The sequence below is a fragment of the Chiroxiphia lanceolata genome, chromosome 14 (assembly GCF_009829145.1).
Source record: "Chiroxiphia lanceolata isolate bChiLan1 chromosome 14, bChiLan1.pri, whole genome shotgun sequence".
Lineage (NCBI taxonomy): Eukaryota > Metazoa > Chordata > Aves > Passeriformes > Pipridae > Chiroxiphia > Chiroxiphia lanceolata.
In genome coordinates this window covers 9,524,886-9,548,165 of record NC_045650.1, presented here as the reverse complement: position 1 = coordinate 9,548,165, position 23,280 = coordinate 9,524,886, and the positions used below count along the sequence as shown (strand labels likewise).

The 23,280-nt window shown below is 45.9% G+C and overlaps 1 protein-coding gene across 2 annotated transcripts in view; it reads right to left on the bottom strand.

Annotated features, from left to right (window-relative positions):
* The window catches only part of GPC3 (glypican 3), a 145,441-nt gene extending 123,732 nt beyond the window's left edge, over positions 1-21,709 (bottom strand). The window contains exons 1-2 of one of the 2 annotated variants that reach the window (XM_032702407.1): positions 21,550-21,709; positions 12,494-12,655 (exon numbers count right to left, since the gene is read on the bottom strand). In XM_032702407.1, coding sequence (XP_032558298.1) covers positions 12,494-12,655; positions 21,550-21,709 — 322 coding nt within the window. Of the gene's footprint in view, positions 1-12,493; positions 12,656-12,750; positions 12,784-21,549 lie in introns of those variants that run through there. The other variant, XM_032702408.1, reaches the window with a different exon arrangement.
* Positions 21,710-23,280: the final 1,571 nt, after the last annotated feature.

Genomic DNA, 23,280 nt, shown 5'->3' with positions numbered 1-23,280 from the left:
ATAAACATGAATAAAGGAGAGGCATAGCCATTTACAGGATTGGAGCAAAAATTTTCATTATAAATGCAGCAGCAAATAAGTAATAAAGTCAAACTTATGAAAGATTAGTTTATGACTATGGTTTCTTTTGTTCATCTGTTACACAGACTGATTACAGGAAGAATAAAACAGCAACGTGGGCACTTGAGAAAGTGTGCAGGACCACAGCAGATATTGCTCACACAGATCCAGCTGAGAGGAGGTGACACATTCCTAACATCATACATACAGAGGATAAAAAACCCTCTCACATTCCACAAGAAAACTCACTTTAACTACAGCTTTGAGTCGCTTCCAAATCTCTGAATGAATGATCACACTTCAGAACAGCACAAGAGCTTTCTGCAAGAGACATTTAGATTAAACATTATAACAGATTACAGGTAGAGTTGGTAGCCCTGCATATTACAGTTGCCTAATGCTTCTGATCTTTAGGCCCTATTCCTACTTACCTATAATTTTGCCAAGCTCCAGCCATCTGGACTGCAACTTCACATGCCTTTTGTCTGCCTCAGGCAAATTTTAATTTCAGCCAAAATGGTTCGACTGCTTCTGAGAACAAGGCAGAGAGGAAAGATTTATCTTTTCTTTTTTTGCCTACAGTAAGAAATCCCGCTGACCTTTTCTTTAATTAGCTAAAGCATTTCCCAGATTTTGAAACAGAACTCGACTTTTGACAGGATTTTGTTCAAGTCTGTATAAACATGAACACTTTGGTCACAGTTTAAGGGTTTGGTTAAGTTTGGGGTTTTTTTGCTCTATCTGCAGGAACATACCCAGATCCCACCCACTTTTGCTTCGAGGGGAGGGGGAGAGAATATGAGTTGAATTTTTTTTTTTATAGTTTCAACCTTGAAACCTGCTTTTTAAAACAGAGCCCAGGTTTTGGTACATTATTGCTCTTTCTTTATTAAGTTGAAGACAAAGTGGAAATACATGGAAGCTGGACACTGGTCCTCCAGCTCCTTTCCTTGCCAGCTCCAAAAGTCAAAAGATGTAGAATGTACGAAGTCAATGTTAACCAAAGAGTCTGTACCCAAACCCAAGACCTACAACTTGAATATCTATTGCTACATGCTGTGAACACAAACTAAAAAGGTCTTAATTAGGCTCCTTCTGAATTCCAGTTTTTCTATCTGTAGAAAAAATCATGCTACTTACTCAGCTGAGCTTGATGAAACAGCATTAAAATATTCACATGTAATTGAAAATGTTGAAGAGTTTTGTCTTTAAGTGGCATTTTAAAGTATTAAAAAACAGACATCAAACAACAAGGAGGAACTCATTAAGGGAAATTCATTCAGTGCCCTAACACAAGGGAAGAAGCTTGTGGAAAAACACACATGATGCTATAATTAAAGGTTGTATTCTAATGCACAGGACACGAGAAACTGAACTGAGGTTGCAGAGATCGCCTGGTTTGTTCATAACCTTCATAAACTTTTCACCCTCAATTATGTCCTCCTGATGTAGTTTTCTGAACACAATTTTGTGATCTAGCTGTTGGTGTGGGACAAATCCAGGAGAACCAATGCGCATCTGAAGAGGTTATTTTCTCCCAGATCTGTATCTTCAAGATGCATTTCAGGACCAAATATTTACTTACTAGTGAGTTTAATTATTTTTCATGCTTAGGGCACAGTGAAGCATCACAAGCTAGACAAAGAAATGGGTTTCAAGCTCTCTCCAGTTCAAACTCTGCCTTCTCATTTGATGTGAAGCATTTACTTTTATTTAACAGTAGTAATGCAGTGCACTTTAGAGAGCATCTTCAAGGTAAAAATCTATGCAACCTAGTAAAAAAATAGCATTATACTGTCCATTAGTTAAGGAAGTAGATTCTGAACCACATCCCTTAGAAAATGAACCATTTCCTCAAATGTCAAATGCACTGTTTACTCCTCAGTGATAGCAAAATGTGATGTACAGGGTTACTAATATAATTTCCAGGTCGTTATCTAAACAAACAGCCTATGAACAAAGGAAGAGAGGAGAAAAAGCAGCTTATCACCTCCAGTTTTAAAGTTGCTGCAAATTCCAACACAGAAGTGCCGTCTCTCAGCAAACACAGAGGAGTTACTCAGTATGGAAACATACCTTTAATCTTCCTCCAGAAATCAAAAGCTCATTCCCAAGGACAATGAAGGCTCCAGCAGCACAAGTGCTCTTCAAGGCAGACCTTTCCCCCTTTTCAAGGCTACCCATTTAAAAGCAGGCACTCTCTTCATTTATTACAGTGCTGCAGCTCACACAAGTTGCAGTAAGCCTGTGACCTGCTGGTCCCTGCAATGTGTGGTTTCCTCTCCGTGTAAGATGACAGAAGCATCTCAGCTCAATCTTGGGTCCCACCCTCAGTGGGCTATAGGAACCCAGCACAGTTGAGCAGATGTGACCTACAGCAAGCCAGGTGCTGGACTGTTCCTGTAGGCACCTGCAGAGTCTCCAGTGTTAAGCCCACAGGCATCCTCCTCCTCCTCTTGTCCCCCATTTCTACAGAGGGTAAAGCCCAGCACACAGCTCACCAAGCAGCCACGCCGTCCTCCTGCAGGACCACAGGCAAGAGTAACCACCCCTCCTCCTAATCTCACCTAAAACCAGCCCCTGGGACAGCCACAGATCAGTCTCACACGTGCTGCTCCCGTGTATCCGTGTCAGTGCTTTGGCAGATCCAGTCGTGGTTTCCTACACGTGAGAACTGCCCCTGCACAGTCTGATGGCCAAACACCATCATCCCCCTCCAAACAGCACACAGAGCTCCTCTGCAAAGACAGGGAGGAGCACTAGTCACCACCCTGCCCTCCACAGGACGCTGAACAGAAGACCACCATCCACTGCTGGGCTCTTGCTATTCCCTCAACCAAAAAAAAAGTCTCTGTTTTCAACGTTCCTTACTGACATACCAACAGCAGAGGCCAACTCCTTATGACTGAAGTGCTTACTGTGAGCAGAAATGCTGTGCAAGAGATTCAGCACTCTTCTGGTCATTTTTCTCTTTAGACAACACTTTAATTTTAATTTTTTTTTAATGTCTTATCTACACAAGAGGATGCTTAACTGCAGAACCACCCACCAGCTGTGCACCCCAACCCCAGTTCCACCCAGGTGAGGGGGGCAATGCCTTACACCACGCATGAAAATCCTTCTCAGGCCACCTCAGAGGCCTCCATCCAGCTCTCACTGAGTACATAATAATTCCCAAAGGTCTCATAAGAAGGTCAATCATGGCTGTGCAGTCGGACATCAGAGACCGAGCACTCCCCTGACAAATGATAGCATAAATAACAGTCTTAAAAGCCTTGTCCAGAGGAAGTTGTGCACCTAAATCAGCCAGTGCAGATTTCCCCAGTACAAATGGTAGCTCTCACCCTGCTGTGATCTTGGCTGGCACTCTCAGCTGAAGGACATGGGATACTATTTTCTTCCATTTAAAGAACTATTTGGAATTTATGAGCCAATGTTTAAGAACAGTTGATAGCTCACTTACATGGGAGACTCAAGCAGATTGAAATAATATCATAATTAAAAGGCAGTAAAACCATGTGTGTCATTTCAATATAATTCCTTGGAAATTCAGTAGCAATTTGATTTTATTTTTTTAATGAGATAGATTTGAGAGCATGCATTGATCTGATTAGCCTTCACATTCTTTTCTCCTTTTAGTCTGAGCCAACCTCCTTACATGGATTACTAGGCCTATTTAATTTCCTTTCCCTAAAAAAAGGAACATCATTTTTCACTGTGATCATAATAGGAATTTGACCAATACAAATATGCTGCATTACTGCAATCTGTTAGTCACCAATTTCCTTCAAAGAGAGTGAATTCCAAAGCTGTGAGCTGTAATCCTAGAGGCAGCCTTAGTGTTCTCTGCTGCTTTTAAAATTGCTTATTTATGACACTCAATCATAGATTTTCTGACATGAAGATGACAAATTTGGGAAGAGCTAATCAGCAACAGAATTCATTTGCAATTGATCTACACAACTCTTTGTTTTGCCTTATCTCAGAGGGTTGGGTTTTTTAATCTTCACTTTCTAACCAACAGGTTTATGTGATTTTTTTTTTTCCCCCAAGCACACATTTAGATGATTTTTTTCCAATTAAGTTTGGGTGCCTTTTTTTTTTTCTATTAGCAGATTAAATATGCAGTGCTTCCTACATCTAATCTGTCATAGAAGATGCATTAATTCCTAGATGCAATACTTCATGGAAATGGATTTACTTTCACACATCAGAATTTTCTCTCATCTCCTGTGCAGCTCTGGCTGCCACGTGCAAACCCACGTGTCCACCTCTGACCCACCAGCGTGACATGGGACAAATGGGCTCAGTCCAGCACCCATCAAAAACACCCAAAGAGGTCCAGCTGCAGTGCACACTGCAGCAACTGCAGATTCAATCTAACACTGCTAAATACAGTGTCAAAAGTTATTGAGCTCATTGCATAAATACACCCTGAAGTATTTTCCTTTGCTGGTCAAGGTATCACCATCCTGCTAACATCACTTTCTGGCCCTAAAACAAAGAGAAGGGGGAAAAAAAAGTAATTTCATCACATTGGTGAATAATTTCTATTTTGTAGCAGTTTTGAACTAATCTACAACACAAAGCAGAGCTGAAAACATTCTCAGGTGTGCTGCAACTATTGCACTGTTGTTCTCTGCTGGGATGAGCGCTGCCCGCCCTGGGCACCAGTGAAGCAAATGCCATCCCTTCCCAAACATCAATAAGTTGGAGATCTTTCCAGTTGCTTATTGGGATCTGTCTCCAAGATGCACTTGGGTCATATTCCTCTGCAGCCAACATGCAAGAGCTTAAATTTCTAAAGCGAAGTTTCTCATACATCCACATGAATCACCATCCATTGGAATCACTATCCCTGGAAGTATTAAAAACCGTGTAGATGTGGCACTTGGGGACATGGTTTAATGGTGGGCTGGGCAGTGCTGGGGTAATGGTTGAACTCAATGAACTTAAAAGATCTTTTCCAACCTAAATGATTCTGTGATTCTTATAACACCTGCACTCCGAGGGCTGCAAGTAGACACAGCACCACGTACAGCATCCCAGTGTACCTGGATGAAAGGGGTTTTCCAGGTAACATCTCTCCGAGGCACATCAGTCTCCAACAGGCACAGTCCAGCCTACATCCCCTTCACAGCAGGAGAAAAACCTAAACCCAAACATTTAGATACTGTTGCCACAGAAACAAAACACAAGGAAGATCCCACATCCCCCAGCGTCTCTGCACCATCCCTGCCAGATGTATCTGCCTTACTTTCTAATGAGCAGTACACACCACAAACCTGCCACGCTCATTTCGTTGATATCAAAAGGGATGCAGAAAGCTGTGACTCCTCTGGGCTGAGGGAATAAAGCCAATTTCAAACTACTGCAGTTGAGTAATGAAAAATTAGACCAAGATGCTACTACGGCTTTTTGAACATTTTAGGGATAAAGTCCGAAGCTTGAAAACTGGATTGTCAGTGCCTCCAGCATGTCCAAAAGTTACACAGGCTTCTACATACCAGATAATCCAAGAGGCACTGCCAGCTATACATGCTCGTGAGGAAAGCTGTCATCTGCCCTCACTGTTTGAGTGGTGTTTTTCACAGATTAATATACTTTCATAGTAGAATGAAAGATTATAAATTGCTAAAATTGATTTCACATCAGCAGTGAAGTCAGAGTGAGTAACACACCTGAGGTGACCCAGTCCGCTCAGGGGAACGTGAAACCACAGTGTATTGACAGTTTAATTGGCTCAGCAAGAGTTCATTTCCCTCAGATGAAATGCGCCATTGGCCATTTTATCGCTATATCTTATTGCTGCTTTAAAAGTGAAGCAGATGACAATCTAGCAAAATGTTTTCATTACAGAGACAGCCCCTGTCTTTATTGCTTGGTGCTGGCTTCCTTCCCCCTTTCCTCCCCGGCAACTGCAAACTAGCTCTTGTTTGCATTTTAAGCGCTTTGCAGGATGAGAATGCCTCTATATATCCTTTCAGGACAAGTGATGGAAGATGCTGCCGTGCCCATTTCTGTACTGGAACTACAAAGGAGAAAACACAAAAATTCAGTGGCATCAAGTGGTTCTATAAATACCACATTCAAGGGTAACATGACATTTATATCACCTTACTGCAAGCTAAAAAGATGTCATTTGACTGCTTTATAGCATTAGGAGGCATTTAAAGAATGTTAGTACTTGAACTATCAAAAGACGATAACTTAGAGCTCAAAAGGTAATTACAAAAAACAGCCCACTTGTGGAAGCAGGAGACTCAAAGAAACACCAGAGCCCTCATTCCCTGGTTATCTCACAACTCACACTCTGACAGGGAATGCAGGCAGAGGATCCTGTTTTCCCAGCGTGGCTCAGAGCAGATGGGACAGAGGCACAACCACCACGCGGACAACGAGGAGCTACAGGAGATGCCACAGGCATCCCAGCAAGGCCACAGTGCTCCTGCAGATGCCTAGTCCAGACACTTCCCCATCCAAAAGGTCCACATCCCCTGCCCTTCCCAGGGAGCAGCCCCAGGGTGCCCACAGTCAATGCCTCCCTTGCCCCGCAGAAGCAGGAAAGCACCATCAGCAGAAAAGCAGCATCAGAGCTGGCAGGGAACAGTACCCTGGCAGCAGAACACACAGGAATTCAGGAATTCCTCTGCACACTTTGAACTGGGGACCCCTAAGCCCAGACACCAAGTGCAGTGCTTAAAAACTGCTGAAGCAGCACACAGGCAGTTACAAAAAGCCCCTCATTAACCTCCAAGCCTCATTTCATTGATGAGAGAAGGGCATCAGCAGTGTTTAACTGGAGGGGAAAAACACACAGGCAGAACACACAGGGAGGGACCTCAACCACACATGACTCCCCCAAGGCTGCACCCTTCAAGCCATAAAGGCCCCAAAAGCAGAGAGTGGGGGGCCAGAGACATCTCCTACCACGCACTTGACTCTCCCATGGACATGCCAGAGAGTTGCTGCTACCCCTCTGCAAAGGGCATAATGAAGAACCTTCCCACAGCAGTCAACCAATGGGATATCCACCACGGGGTCTCTCTGCAGGAATGCAGGTGGGAGCACAAGAGGCTGTCAGTGTGGGGATGTACTGCAAGTGAGGATGCAGGGAAACAGCAGCAAGAGCCAACGAGCTCCCTCCTGCAAGGAGGAACCCCAGAGACACACGGCAGGCGCTCCATCAGCTGTGAGCAAGGGCTGTGCAAAACACACCGGGATGTTGGAAGACGAAGGGAAGTGGGAATATCTCAGGGTCAGCATCACAAGGAGCATTGAGAGGCTCCTCGCATGCCAGCACTGTGCTGGCATTGAAACTTCAGGCAGTGAGAGGAAGAAACAAAAGCAAAACTAAACATATTTCAAAATCTCCCTTCCCGGTAGCATGCACTGTCATGCAATACTTCCAAAGCCATGGTTTATGTGGCTCAGGAGGGCAGTTTCATGCCCTAACTCCTGCATGATGGATTTTACAATTTGTTAAAGAAACTCATCAATCCTCAGCAGTCATTTTTAATGCCCAGAGCCTCCACAAACTCCTGCATTTTGCTGATCCCCCAATTTCAAATCATTTGAAATTGCTGCTACTATTACAGCTCTGCTCCTAAAGCTAAGCATTATGGCACACTCCAGACTTCCAGCTTCGTATGCTGGTGTAATAAACAGATTAACTGTGATTTATGAACAATAAGTTCTAGTTATTTGAAAGGAAACATTACCTCCCTAGACCAATTCTGACAACCAGAGATCTCTCATTATGCAGACAGCTCTTTCCACCTACCTGTAATCATCGGTTTAGCACATCGTTATCAACCTGGGAAATGGATCGCCATAGTTTTTCACTACAAACTTTGTGCATCCAAAGCATCTGGCAGGAAGCACCACCAAAGGCAGAGTACCAGCCTGAATTGACCCAGTGAGACAATTCCTATTTTAAATACACATAAATAATTTTAAAAAAAAAAGATTAAAGCGTCAACAAAACAAGAAGCTGTCAGAGAGAAGGGCCATCACAGGCACCTGGAGATAGGTGCATCACAGAAGGATGCAGCAAGACTTCAGTTAGCAGAGGACTAATTAGGAAGAGGAATGATAAAATGATACAGAGATCTGTTTGTAGTGCTTATTTACTTGTAAAGTCTAATAAGATATTTAATATTCTTTTCCAAAAAATGGGTTCTTTATTTGAGTCCACTCTAAAATGTCAGTTTAATATTTTACAAGCCCACAAGCAGGAGTTCACATTTTCACATGCACTTTTCACCTGCAGCTACTAAACTGACTACCCCATTTACGATGCTTTTGAGTACTGCTGGGAATCATTTTATACACTTATTCAGTTCATCATAATCACATTCCTCCTGTTTAGAAAAGCTGTGAAACCCTGATCACTGGTTAGACACCTAAGCTCATGCACACACCACAGCTGTGACCTGTTGGTGCCCAGGGCACCTCTCCCCTCTGCAGGGCTGGTTCACCTCCAAGACCTCCTGAGTCCCAGTACCTCTCACCTTCACATCCAGAAATAGTTATTAACTCTCCAAGCCAGAGACTTCTCCCACTTGCCCCATACCACGTCCTCTCTCCCCCACACTGCAAGGGCAACGGTCTGCAGAACAATGCAGTGCTGAAGTCCATGCAAGGCTCACCTGAAAGACCTTCCTGAATTATCACACTTAATTGGCTTAAAGACGCTGTCCCAAAAGATAAGAGCTGAGCTCAGCAGCACAGATATCAATGGACCCTTCTCGGTGATTAATGTGCAACAGCTCCCAACACACAGCCCATCTCTTCTCACCTAACTGCCGCATGCATCTTGGACTTACCCGTGGCAAGGCATAATTAGCAAGGATAAAATTCTTTATATGCTTAAACCTCTTTAACAGAATAAAAGAAATCTCAGCTGCCTCACCTTGACTCTAAAGTAGTAACAGCCACTTGTGAAAAATGGAAAGCCTTGAAGGATTTGGAATAAGAAACTTGGAGAGACAATCGCTAATCTTTTATCTTCCAGACTTCAAGCAGAATCAAGTTCTTCAAAGAAAACCCAATAAAGCCCAGACATTTTCATCATAACAAAATAAATAATTCAGTCATACTTTAGAGGACTCAAACATTAGGATTGGCTATTTGATATATTTGTGGCTTAGGTGCCTCTAAACTGATTAAAGATAACCTGATAGAAGCTTGCAATGTCAAAACTGCCTTCAATCCTGACAGATATAAATGGATAGTGTAAATAACTATAAATAACCAAAATGGCTGCATTTATGCCTAATGGAGGATTTACAGCCTCCCGAGCTGCCTGGTAGGACTGAGAGTTACAGCTCTGCCTTTATCCAACTGCAGCACACAAGGGGAGGTGAATTGATATCCTCCCCACACCACCTGCCCTGCCAGAACCACCCAGGGCTCAGCTCCAAAAGGGACAAGGAACAGGATTCTCCCACAAATAAGAGAATACCATACATATACAGGCAAGTTTGTCGGTATTGATTTATCATGGTCTTCCTAGAAACTACTCTGGAACACATCCCAAACACACCTCAAATCTCTGTAGCCCCTGCAAGTTTCTCCCAACACAGCTGTTGTTATCTTCCAGCTGCCATTTGCAGAAAGTATGGTATGAAGCTGCTGGTTGCTGAGAGCCCAAACAGGGAGGTGCACATGTGGGCAGATGTATCCACCAGCATGGATACACCACATGAAAGTGAAAAAACTGCCTGCAAAATAATCCTAGAGTAAGATTTAACTGCAGTTGAGGCAGCCACAATCCATTTTAGCACTGTCAAACGCAGCAAGTTACCAAAAAATTAAATCACTACTTAAATCATCTTCATAATTTTAAAAAGTGCCTGCAAGATAAGACCAGGAGCTAATTGTTGCATTTAAATTTAGTGAAGGGAGGACTTTTTTGGTTGGGATTTTTCCTTCTTAACTGCAATAAAAAAAAGCCCAAGGGTCTAAAACTAATAATCTAATAAACTTTGCTAAGTGAACATTGTAACAGATAGGCCTGGATGAGATTTCCTGTAAATGCCAGACAATTTCCCTTGATCTTTATCAGGAGAGATGCTGCTCTAGCTTCAGCAGGAAGAAATTAAATTTGGTGCAAAATAATAACATCTGGGTGAGATTCTGTTTGTCAGACTAGCAGTTCCTTTAGATGCCAGGCTAAAAAGGTCGAAATTAACTCTGAAGGATTTCACATTTGTGTTTTTTATATGAGTGGTTTGGCTGTGTTTCCATACCAACACTCTTCCCCACTCTCCAGAGTGGTGCAATTATCCATCCTCTGTGCTGGGTCCCCAGATTGGTACCAGGGTCTGATCCAATGCAAGACACAGAGAGAGCTCTCTGCCCTGCCAGAGCACATCTCCAAGCTGGCATTCCTTGGAGATATCCCACTCCTGCAGTCCCAATTCCCAAAGCAACAGCATATCTGTCCCCAGCTTCGAGCAGGGCCTGCAGGAGGTGCTCAGGCACCACAAGCTCCTCTTCCCTGGCCACTCCAGTATTCCTGACAGTATTCCAGGCAGCTGTCCCAGCACATACCTTGGAAACAGGGGAGGATGCAAACAGCATGTGGGGTTTGATTTGGGACACTACACACCTCAGCACCAGCTCCTTTAGAGATGCCTTGAGATAGAAGCCTGTCCCCTACAGTGCCAAGAACAACTCAGACCACCGTGTGTTGGGTGAAAGCACAAGTTCTATAGCTGGAACAGCCTCTGGCACTGCAGCCATCAAAATACTCTTAAGCAGCAATCAAAAGATCAACCTATTTTAAAAAGAGTTCTTCTACAGATTTTCAGACTAATTTTAAAGATAACAATGGTAAACAATGTTCAAAGCCTAATGAATTCTCCTTCCAAGTCCAAAACACTTTATACAAGATAATTAAAGTAAGCTTCTCAATGGTTCCAGCTAGCATTCCTCTTCTTCAATGGGATTGCAAACGATTTTTAGTCACAAGCTTTTTTATAAGCAGAAGTGGTCAGAAACTGTTCAATTGAAGGCTTTCTTCCCCCACCATCAAGAATGGCAATTCTGCATATCAAGGCTTCTCAGAATAACATCAGTTTCCAAATCCCTGCACAGGTCTCTGGGCCAGGATGGAAATACAAAAAACAGGAAGAAAAAAACAAACAAACAACAAACCAAACAAACAAATAAAAAAACCCGCAAGGGATTCAGCTCTCTCCAGAAGAGGCAGAAAGTTCAGAGCCAGAGCACCCCACTGCTATGCACAACCTGCAGTACCACAGGGTGTCATTCCCACACACAATAAAAACTAATGTTGCAGGTTTTGTCAAATGGGAGGGAGGCAGACACTTTGTATTCCAGCCAAGTTATTCACCATTTCTGAAGCTGGTCTGCATTTCCAATGCCTAGGAAACCAATCTCTCATTAGTTTTACTCCATTCTGGTTCTTAGAATTGGAACTTAATGGTCACTACATTAAGAAGTACTGGGGGAAAAAATACGCCCTTATCTCTTCAGCAATTTATTTGATCTTACATTGAGAAAAACAACACATTAGACTTCATCAGTTGTGGCCCAGAACAGAGCTCTGCAGGCTTCAGCAGGCCTTGAGTCCTGCTATTAGTGAGACATAAACAGAAATAAATCAATTATTCTGCAAAAATATCATCATGAAGGAAAAAACGCTTGATTGCCCATGATTTCCTCTTTAAATACAGGCAAAAGCACCATGAATACAGAATGACAGAACCTCAACAGGCCACCACTCAACAAACAAGCCATCATTTCACCACACATAAACCATGGAGGGAATAAGTTTTGCTTGTGTGAAGGCCTTAAAAAGAATGATTGCAGATTTAAGTGGTACAAACTAGTGTGTATCCACACTAAAAAAATATTCAAAGACCCATTTTGCAAACAAAAAGAAAAAAGTCCTAACAAAAACATCACATTATCATTAGAAAGAGAGATGCCACAGACAGCAGGGCATCAGGTCACCAAGCACTCAAGTTTGTGAATAAGGCAACCTCTGCCCACCTTTCCATGGAATAACCAACTTTGTTGTGTGATGGGTAATAAACCCTACACACAGTTCAATCAGATCTTACCAAGCAGACAACTTCAACCTGTATTTTGGGACTGTCAGAATCAAGATGGTACTTGCACAGAGATTTTAATTCTTGGAGGATTGAGTTTTTCATTCATTTTTAAATTTGCACTTCAAGATGTTTAGTCTTTAAATTTACATTTGCTGTTGCAGCTGCAGGAATATTTAGGACAAGCCCTGCAGAGCAGCCATATACCAAACCAGGTGTATTGTTAATCTTAACCAAGGATATATACAAAAATATGAAAACAAGTGAACAGAAAGCTTCTGGCCACCTGTGCTTCCAATTGCCAGGTGCTGAGGAAGAGGAGGAGAAGCACTGGCTCCCCCAGCACTCACCCTGGAAGACAGCAGCGTTCTGGATGACGAGGAACTTCAGCTCCATGCTGGCAGACTGCAGGAGCTGCTCCATGTTCAGACGGGCTGCTGCCTGGTACTTCTCCTCCATCTTCCTCGAGCAGCATGTGGAGCCCTTTGGGATACATACCTGCAGATCAGTCCCTGCAGAGACATAAGAGCAGAAAATTTGCATTAGGACGTGGATAGCTGGGAGTGAAGAGGAAACCAATTCCATACATCAGTATTGCTGCAATTACTGCTTGGGCAAACTGATGACATTTCTGCCATTTGTCCTGAGCAAGCAGCCTGGCCAAAGGAGAGGACTGATAAGGCAGAGCCAGGATTGCTGAGCAATAGCCCCTAAGAGCTGTGTTTGCCTGCCAGCACGCTGCTTGCTTTAGCTCCCACACACTCCACCCATTGATGGGCTGGTGCCGAGCAGAGCGATCCTGGGCATTGCCCTGCTGTCTCCCAGGCACTCCGGTAAGAGCCACGGGCAGACAGAAAAGACGGGAGGTGGAAAACGGATTTGAGGCTGCAGATTTGCAATGAATAGAGCAACAAACATAGTACATCAAGGAGGGTACGACTGTAATTTGCATAAAGACTTAAAACTAGTTTAAAACATAATAGTGTGATTTGCCTGCAATTTCCATCCTTTTGCAACCCCAGCAACAATAACAACAGGAGGACACAACAATAATGATTTACTTGGCTTTTTACTGCTGCGTTTTAAATTGTACATATCTGAGTCCTCCCACCAATTCCCCCATCCCATCCTTCCTCCACTGCAACAGGCAAAGCCCAAGGTCCACCACTTCAGTTGTGGAATCCCGCTGCAGAGAGACAGATCCTGAGGGATGCACAGAGCACTGCACAAGGGAAAAGCCTCCTCAGCAGATGTGCTACTGCACGGGCAGCACCTTCACCCATTCACCAGGATGGGACAAAAGCCAGCGGACAAAGGCCAGGAGGACATCACTTGCTCTGATACCTGCAGCTGTAACTCTTAGCACTGATCAGTGAAGTTAAATGTTTTTTGACATTCCCAGAGCACTTACTCATGGAGGAAGTGGGCAATTTTAGGAAAGGTGTTGTTAGCTAAAAATAAATAAAATCTAGAAAAATAATTAGAAATCTTTCTGGGCTCAGACAACAAAAGATGAACCAGAAGAGATGGAAGTAGCAGAAACTAAGTCTCATTTTTTATCAACTTTCAAGAGCAAACTGAGGTCCCACAAGTACAAGCAGAGCAACAAGCTCATATCAAAGTAAATAGCCTTCCCCATGCAAAAGATGTCTAATCTGATGTTGCTGTTAGAAACTCAAACAGCAAGCAACAACTCCTTTAAAAACAGCTATCCAGGGTCAGAGAGCAGCCAGGACCTCACATTTCAGTGTCTGCCACCCAAACTGCATTGTGCCCAGAGCAGGAGTAGCTCCCTGCTAGGTTCAGCCCTGTCCAGAAATGGGATTAGGAAGCAGTCTCCAAGCCAGTGACCAACAGCCCGGAGTGAAGGCTCCTCACACCTCTCAGCCCTCACTCTGCCTTCCTGTTTGCTATAGAGGTTTTTTCCTTAATAGAAGCAAGTGTGGTGATTTACATTTTTGCTCTCAAAGGGTTACACATCCTTCTAGGTTCCCCTCTTCTCTCCTCTCCTTCTTAAGAGTCTTTTACCACATCCACTCTCTCCCTAATTACTAGAAAGTGTCAAAAGTCACTTCTGCAAGTGTAATCTAGAAGAACAGGATTAATATTAATGTCAGTTCAATCGTGTACCTCCTGAAGAAGAGTCATGCACAGTGCCAAGGGAAAACCAGCTGTCAGGGCTCAGAAGCAGCGACAGCAGAAACCTCCTCCCTCCAGTCCCATCCCTTCCACCAGCACAGCCTTGGAAAAGAAACATGAAATGCTTCATCTGCAACATGAAGCATCACACGTGGGGAAAGGAGATTTAACCAGTGCAGGTCCTGCTGTCACTGAAAAAAAAAAAAAAAACAAACCCAAAACACATGGCAAAGGGGGGAGAGGGATCCGCACCCCCATCCTGGCTCCATTGCTCCCTGCTGCCTCAGTTTCTCCTTCTGCAAAGCAGGATGCACAGCAAAAATTCCATCCTCGAGCCCTCTGACACAGAGCCAGCACCACTGACATCTAAAACTCAAGTCTCAGCAGTTATTGAACTCACCCACTCCAGAGGAGCACAGCGACAGGTATTTCATGCATTGAAAAAATAACAGGGACCAAAAAGCCACGTAACAGCAGGACACTGCGTTAATGAGAGGAGCAGTTGTGTAACACCAAGTTCCAGAGGTTTTTTAAAGTCAAATCCAAGTCAATTTACGCCACAAAAAGGCTTAGCATGGTCCTTTTAACACTACAATACGGCCATAAATTTCTTTTTAATATAAAGCTTATTTCCTCCTACATTTATTATATTAGGACACATTTCAAATTATCTAAAAAAAAAAAAAAAAAGCCTTCAGTGATTAATGGAAATACCAGTGTAGAAAATCTGAGAGTTGGCAATTAAGAGGCCTGTGCAAGTTAAAGCCAGGGATAGGAAGCAGCAAAGGTCACCTACTCATGTCCCATCTTTCTTTTTAGCAATTAAGGCAATTTCTCCCCTTAAATGGATTTTTATTTTTATGCAGTAAAAAGACACATGCTGTACCAGAGCAATCACAGAGGAGGAGGAGGAGAAAGCCTAGGAATTAACTCTGACAGCTTAAAACATTTTACAGAGATAGCAAACTAACACCAGTGACCAGAAACCACGGTAAATGCAACAGGTCAACACAGGCAGGACAGGCTCTTACAAGGTACCAGGGACAAGGTCCTTCTTGGCACAGTGTTGCTACAGAGGGACAGGGGATGGGGGCCAGACTCCCATCTGCCAGTTATTTTCTGTGTGTGGCTCTCCCAGATGGTGAGCTGGCTCAAATAGTCCCATCTGCAAGTCCCCAAAGTAAGGGCAGGTTTTAATGTCAGTCCCCCAGGAGCCATTAACCCACCCCGCTGACCCCAGCCCCAGCAGATGCTGATGAAACAGGGATAGAGCTTTTTGACCTGCAAATGTGTTGGGGGTTCATTCATCCCATTGCTTGAAGGAGCCTTTTCTGCCCTGTCCAAGGTGCAGCACCCCCCAAGAGACCCAGACCCTACACCCCAGGGGCTGAGGGCTGTGCAAACCAGGGGTGCTGCAGAAATGTGGTGGATGCAAAGACACGAACGCCTGGAAACGGCAAGCCCACGGACCAGACATGAGCAATAAATGAATTAAAGTGCCACACGTTTCTGGTCCAAAAAAATGCCTGGAAAAGGTCCTGTGACTCATCAAATCCTACCCCTGACTCCCAATCCACCCCCTCTCAGCATTTTATCTAACACAAACACCTCCGGCTTGTGAGATAGCAGAGCCCATTCCGCTGCCTAATGGCCCTTACTGTTAAGACTGTTTTTATCTCCCAACCTACACAACCCCTTTTTCTTAAAGTTTCAAGTCATTACACCTCATAATGCCAGTCTCAGCCCTTGCAAACAACCTTCTCCTTTTGCTATAAATCATTACAAACTCATTTTCAGAAAGAAAGTGTCCCACGAATTACTGCAACGGTTTTATTAAATTGTATTTGGATGCTCACAAACCAATTTTTGCAAGATTAGTGAGACAATGAGAAGCTAAGCACAGGAGCCTGACCCTCTGACACCCACCTCCCATGGATGAGAAGGTGCTGGATGCAGCCTCTTCCATGGGTGCAGGAACGCCAGGCACTGTCAGAGCTGTGCCATTTATGCCATCTTGGGGAACAGCAGTGTAAATGCTCCAATAATTTCGCATATACTCCCAGCTGACAGAAATAAACTCTAGAGCTGCAGTAATTTCAGTAGCACCCTGCCTCTTCCTCCTCCTGACACAGGGAATTTGTACTGAAGACTGGGCAGCAGTGAATTTAAAGCATTACATTGGACTTTTATGTACAATTATCCCCGCAGATAGGTGGTTAGCACAGCAGAAGTGAAAATAATTTCAGTGGATTAAACGTCAAAGAAAAAAATCCCCGAGAACATCTATGGGCAGTTGTGAACTCCTTCACGAGGCTGAAGGATTTTCCTTTGATTTTAAGCATCCCAGGATAGCTTCAACCCTGTCATCAGACACAGGCAGACAAGTCGTGCTTTCCACTGGGCACATAAGCCTTCCCACCCAGATCCAATGGCAACTTAAATCAGATTAACATTCCCCTCGAATTTACCCCAGGCATCGCCAAAATAAGAACCCACCCCTGCTTAACATTACATTCCTGCAGCCTCCTCCCCATGAGGGGTGGGCTCTGCTACCCTGTGCAGCAGCACCTTCGCCTTCTGCAGTCTGGAAATGTCAGAGGGCCTCCTCCCACCCTCTTAGCTCAACAATTTGTTAATATCACCGACAAGAAAGGTGCTGTTTTGGGTCAGTTTTCCTCCTCCAATTGTTTTACAGTCAGTATCATGCTTTAAGTAGATAAAAGCAGTGATTCAACATTTAAATATAGTGGATTTCCCCCCAGCTATTTCAATAGTTTTTATTAAAAACCTTCTTTTAAATTATGTTGTGCATCTGTCAGTGGCTTTTAATGCTCAGCACTTGGGGGGGGGAAGCAAATGCAACTGTTTAGAACCCAGGTTAAGTGCTGATCTTTTAAAACCTAATTAAAGAGATATAAATTATAAACCAACCTCATTCAATAGGTGATTAAAGTTGGAACAGTATGGGTACTACATGGGTATTTATTACTGCTTAATTATCCTTTATTTTCTATTCCATTTTGTGTTTCACAAGGCCATCTGACTCTCTATTCCTCCCCAGGTCTTGCAATGTCAGCCAGATGATTCTCATGCAAATCTAATACTCTATAAAACCACATCTTTTAAAAGAAGTTAGAGAAAAATAGGGTTTACAGAGTAAAAGTTTCCTCCTAACAAATGTACAAATGTATTAACAATACTGTCATCAAAAGCAGGGAGTTAATTTGTGGGCACCCACTCACTAAACACACTTGTTACAGTCACATGCACACAAATCCTACAGCCATTCCAGAGACTGGGAAGAACACTGTTCAGGATGTTGTTAAAGTTAACCCCTGGGAAAAAAAAATAAAATTAATGATCTCACTATAAAACCACTGCCTGGGGAGGTTACTAAATTTTAGGGTTCTGCTCTTGCTCTCTTAACTATCAAGAGAGCAACTTGCAGGCCTGAAATAATTAAGAACAGAAAACTCAATTATCTAGTAAACTAAGCTCTTAAACCACTGTGCTAAGCTAAATGGAAAGGCTGCACAGGGAGGAGCATCATTAGTCCCACTCAGGAAAAACAGAATAAAAGAGCAGGAGTACAAAGGGAACCAGCTCACAAGCAAAGGCGCATTGAGACCAGTGGGAAGAGTTGGGATTTTTAATTTTTAAACTGTACGTTGGCACACACCAGCTGCCAGAAATAAAAGAGAGAAGAAAGCTTGACACGCTCAGCCAGCCAGTTGTAAAGCTTTACACCTCAAGTCCAAAAGCAAAAGGCTAATCTCCTACTTTCTTAGGGTGAATCCATATTTGCTTCCATCAAAGAAAATTAGCAAAAAGCTGGAAATTGCATCTTGCCATGGGAGAAGGAAAACAGAGCCACCAGCAGATATTTCTGTCAAGATAAATATTCCTCAGCTTTCCTTCATCCCAGGGCAGACATCCATCCCCTCTACCCACATGCACCAGCACAATTACCTGGAACATGACCACCACAAAGAAACCCAAATGGCAAAGAGGAGAGAAAAAACAGACATGGAAATTCAAGCTACTGTTTATATATGAGAAATTATGCAGGGAAAAGAACAAATGGAGGGAAAAAAACCAACATGGGCAACATATGAAAGAAAGAACGTGAAGCAACCCCAGGGCAGAACCACAGGCTGACTCAGGAGCTGGCATGAAGTCTCACCTTCAGAAAACCCTAAGAAAACCACTCTCCTACCACCCTGCCTTCGCTTTTCTCCAGCAACAACCTCTGATCCAGCTCCAGTCAAGCTGTTGCAGAATTACATCCTCCCACCCCTCCAAACACTCAGACACAGCTGACAGTAGTTAGGTCATGATACTGCCCACCTCCAAGTATTCCACAGCTGCTCCAGAACTCAAAAAGGAATGAAGGAGACCAAGCTTCTCACTGCCTGATGCACGCCTTCAGCAAGAATTACTCCCAGAACATCAATACTGCTCATGAAACAGCATGACACTTCCCTTATATTTATGAGAATTGCCCTTTTTTTGTTGTTGTTTTTTAATTAGAAGTATGGTCTCTGGCTCCTTCAGAGCTCTCCTACAGAGAGTGCTGTGACAATGTCCCCCCAGCCCACGCACCACTGATCCAGTAAAACGGAGCCATGGGACATTTCTCCTGCATGTGTTGCAACTCAGCAGTGTTTCCTCTACTTACTCCTTCAGCCACAACTGCTCACAATGCAAAATGGGGGCTTCCAGAAGGCATTGTTTTCTGTTCATGTCAAGAAAAAAAAAAATCAACATTTTACATAAAATGTTTAACCCTCCGTTTCTCCTGGGAGGTATGATCCATAGGCAAAGGTTCTCAGAATTGATTCCATGGTGATTTGTGGCTGGAAACTCCAAATTTTTTTTTTAATTGACAGATGTATGAAAGGAAGAAAAGCAATAAACAGATGCATGGAAAATAGTCCTTGAGTGATGCTCCCCTATTACAGAGATTTATGCAGCTGCTACTAGGAGAAGCAAGTGCTCTGAAGTGTAATTACTACACAGAGTCATGTAAGATGGGCCAGATCCAAGGTATAAGCAAGCAGTCGTTGCTTTAATTATGATCAAGTTTATGTACTTAGGCAAATGTAAAATCCACTTTCGATTTGATATGTGGGAACTTTATCATCATAACAAGCTGGAAGCATTCACTTGAAACACCAGCCCTACTACAAGATATTGATCCAGCTACCCACAGGCTCTGTAGAGTGGCAAAGGGCTCCTCACTCCTCCTGATTATCACGGATGCAGCTGGGGCTCCCAGGGGAGAAAGAGCACAACTGAGCAACTCCAGCAACCCAAACCCTGCCAGGAAGGGAAGATAGCAGGACAAAACACACACTGCAATCACAGCCAGGCCAGGATGGAGGATGCTATCAGTTTCTGGAGCAGGACCCAACACAGCAGCCTCAGCAGCCCCTCAACACTCACAGCACAGCCTCCAATGGGAGTCATCCTACAGGGACCTGCCTACCCATCCATCACCTCCCTGGAGTGTGTAAAAACATACTCCAACCAAGTTACCTAGGAATCAAAGGAAGGATTTCACTGACTTTAAAAGAAATGTCTTCCCTTGCTTCTGTGATTACAAACAAACTACAGAATTTGTAATTTCAATGGTGGTAAGAGTAGCTCTTTCCGTCCCCTGCAACTCTCCATGCAAACATTTCACTGGAAAGTGTTACCAGTGCCACTCCCTCACTGACTAGGAGACCAAGGTCTTGCAGAATGGAGAGAGAAGATAAGCTGCTCCTGCAGCTGGTCTGAAGGGTGCATTAAGTGTCAAAAATTATATGGGAAGGGCACATAAGGAAAGGAAGGGATAGGGAAGGTACACTCTCACTAGGACTTACACCTAAACTCTCCTTCGAGCTCTCACAGCTGTTGGTAAGATGAGGCGTTGCTACAGTCCTACAGACCAAAAGACTTGGGGTTTGCACCAGCAGCCACAAGACCTTGCAGTCCTAGCCCTGGGCATTCTGCTTCCCCCCCTTTCCTCTCCAGCGCTACAGCAGTTCACTGCTGAAGCAACTCTTGTGTTTCTGATCTGTGCGACAACAAATGCAAAAAACGTAACTCAACACGTCGTTATTAAAAGCAGCTACTGCTGGCGATGATCTCATTGCACCTCCCCTGCCTGTCACGTTTGCCTGTTATCTTTTCCTTCTCATACTTTGATCATAAGGTTTTCAGAGCAGGCGTTCTCCTGTGTATTGAACCCAGCGCAGGAGCACCCGAGCTCTCCAGGCAGCTCCATAACGCAGCCATCAAAACTGATCGGTTTGTGTACACACACTCCCAGCACACAGCCACCCACCTGGAGCAGCCGACGCTCCCTAGCTCCCAAAAAGCTGCAAAAGAACCCTTTAAACGACAGGGAATTCAAGTGTTTCACTTGCATTTTATACCAAAAGCAGCCTTGCAGGGCGTTGGTGGGGAGGTTTGGTGCGGTACCACCCAGGCAGCCACCTGTAACGGGAACTGCAGAGCAGAGTAACACCTCGCCCAGATCCTTCACAGCCTCCCACTGTGCCCTCGCACCCCGCACGGCACCCGCACAGCTCAGGGAACGCCGCGCTCCCTCCTTCCAGCCCCATCCTCAAGAGCTGCGGCAGCCCCCGGGCTCAGGCTGGGATGAGGGTTTGGATGCTCTTGGAATGGCTTTACAGAGCGGGATTGCCCTAGGACCCTGGCACACCGCGACACACTGTGGAAAACGGCTCTGGCGGAGAGGAAAACGGGACCTGCGGAGACACGACGGGTGCGTGGAGCCTCTGCTCACCGGCAGGGACACCGCGGTCTCCCGAGGACCTCGCACCGGACCCCCCGACAGCAGCGAGGACGGGGACAAGGGGCGGCTGGTTCTGCCGGCAGCGCTGCAGCTCTGCCCGACAGCCCGAGCTCGCCTCAGTGGAAGACCCAACCCCTAAGCAAACCGAGTGCAATAAAGACCCGCTCATTCAGCGGGTTCCCACTCCACACGTAACCGGAGCCTCCGTGTTATCCCCGCGCCCGAGGCGCGGAGCCCGGCGGCCGCCGGCACCGAGCAACTCCCCGCGGGCGGCGGGAGAGCGAGTAGCCCGCACGCCGCTCCGCAGCGTCCCGCAGCCGCGCAGCGACCCTCCCCCGCGGCCCCGGCTCGCTTCGCCCCGCACCCGAGCGGCCCCGGGCACCAGCGGGCACCGGCGGGCTCCGGCGAGCCCCTGCGGGAGGATGGCGGCCGGCCGGACGCCACGGGGCAGAGCGGTCTCACCTGGCACGGGGCTCTCGGGCACCCACTTGGCTCCGGGCTGCAGCACCTGGAAGGCGGCGCGGACCGGGCGGCAGGCGGCTTCCCCCGCCGGCTGCGCGGCTCCCAGGGCACCGAGCAGCGCCGCCGCCAGCAGCAGCAGCGCCCCGCCGCTCCCAGACATCCTCCCGGGGTACCGGGACTCTCCTCTACGCGCTTCCAGCGGGCATTCCCGCCGTGCCGGGATGCGCCGGGAGCAGCCGGAGCTCAGCCCCGCGCCTCGCGCGGCGCTCCCGGGGCGCCCGTCCCGGCTCCGCGCGCGCCGTCCCGCCCCGCCCACCGCGCCCCGATTGGCCCCCGCCCCGCCCGGCCCCGAACGTGATTGGTGCTCGCCCCCCTTCTCCCGCCAAACTCGCCCCGCGCGCGGCACCGCCCCGGCGCTGATTGGCCCCCGCGGGGAGGCCCCGCCCCCGGCACGCGCCACACCTGTCCCGCGCCGCACCTGTGCGGGCACCGGCAATTGGGAGCCCCAATCCCGATCCTCATCCTCATCCTCATCCTCATCCCCGTCCCCATCCCCATGCCGGCACTGCTGCTGGCGGGTGCGCAGCCCCGCGCCGCTGCTCCCTCGCTCGCTGCCCGCGCGGTGCAGCCCCCGCGCCGCCCCACGCGCGCACCTGGTGTGGGATGCGGGATGCGCGGTCCCTCGTTTGCACATGTTTGCACGAGTGCGTAGTGCTGCACTGTGAGTGAACAGAGCGTCTCTTAAGACCTCAGCATCTCCCGTTTGAGCTGCAAGGAAGAGCGAAGTTCCGCACGCCACACCACCCCCTTTTCTTAAGGCCAAAGGACGGAGCAGGATTCACCTGGAAACTCTGCGTGACAGCAGAGTAGTGCTGAGTGCAGGGCCCCCGGGGCAGCACTGAAGCCTGAATATCCGGTCTCTGAGGGGTCCAGGGGTGCCACGGGTCTGGGATGCAGTTGGGTGAACACTGGACAAATCACAGCTGTACATGAGCAGATTGTATTTTTCCAGCAAGACCATTTCTGCACCAATTTCCAGATGGAGCTGTTGGAAATGCCTCACTCACTGAGCTAGAGTTCCCCCAGGGTCCCACAGTCCTGGCAGCAAGGACACAGGGACCCTCACTGCTGCATGTCAGGACCAAGACATGCCAGCTCCATCCCACCAGAAAAAGACCTTAAATACCAGCACTTCATGCTCAGCTGGAAGGGGCCCACACTGCTCATCACTCAGCAAGCAGCTGTACAAAGTGGGAAGCAAGCAGGTGGGGCGAGGGAAGGCTTTATTTAAAACAGCAAGGGCTACATATGAAAAACTGCCAAAACAATATTTGCTCAGGCAGTCTCCTCACTGCTCACCCCCAGCCTGCACAATGCACGGGAAAAACAATGAGGCAGCAAGCACAAGCAGAAGAACAGAAGAAAAATCTATTTTAAAATTTCCAGTGCAAATGCAGGATCAAATTATTGCTAATGGCTTGTACCATCTCTTTTTCACTCTGAAATTTTGAAGAGAGATAAAAAATGAAAGTCCAGCCTGTGTATTTGTTCTAAGAAAATGCCTGCCAGGGAGCAATTGTTAGAATATATTATGGATATGAGTCTAATAAGCTGGAATGTGCAACATGTCTCGTTGGTTAATGGATTGTTGGAGCCTGTTGCTGTCCACAGACTGTGCTATTTATTATCTGTTTATTGTGTCTGGTAAGCACGACTGACAAAATTCCCATT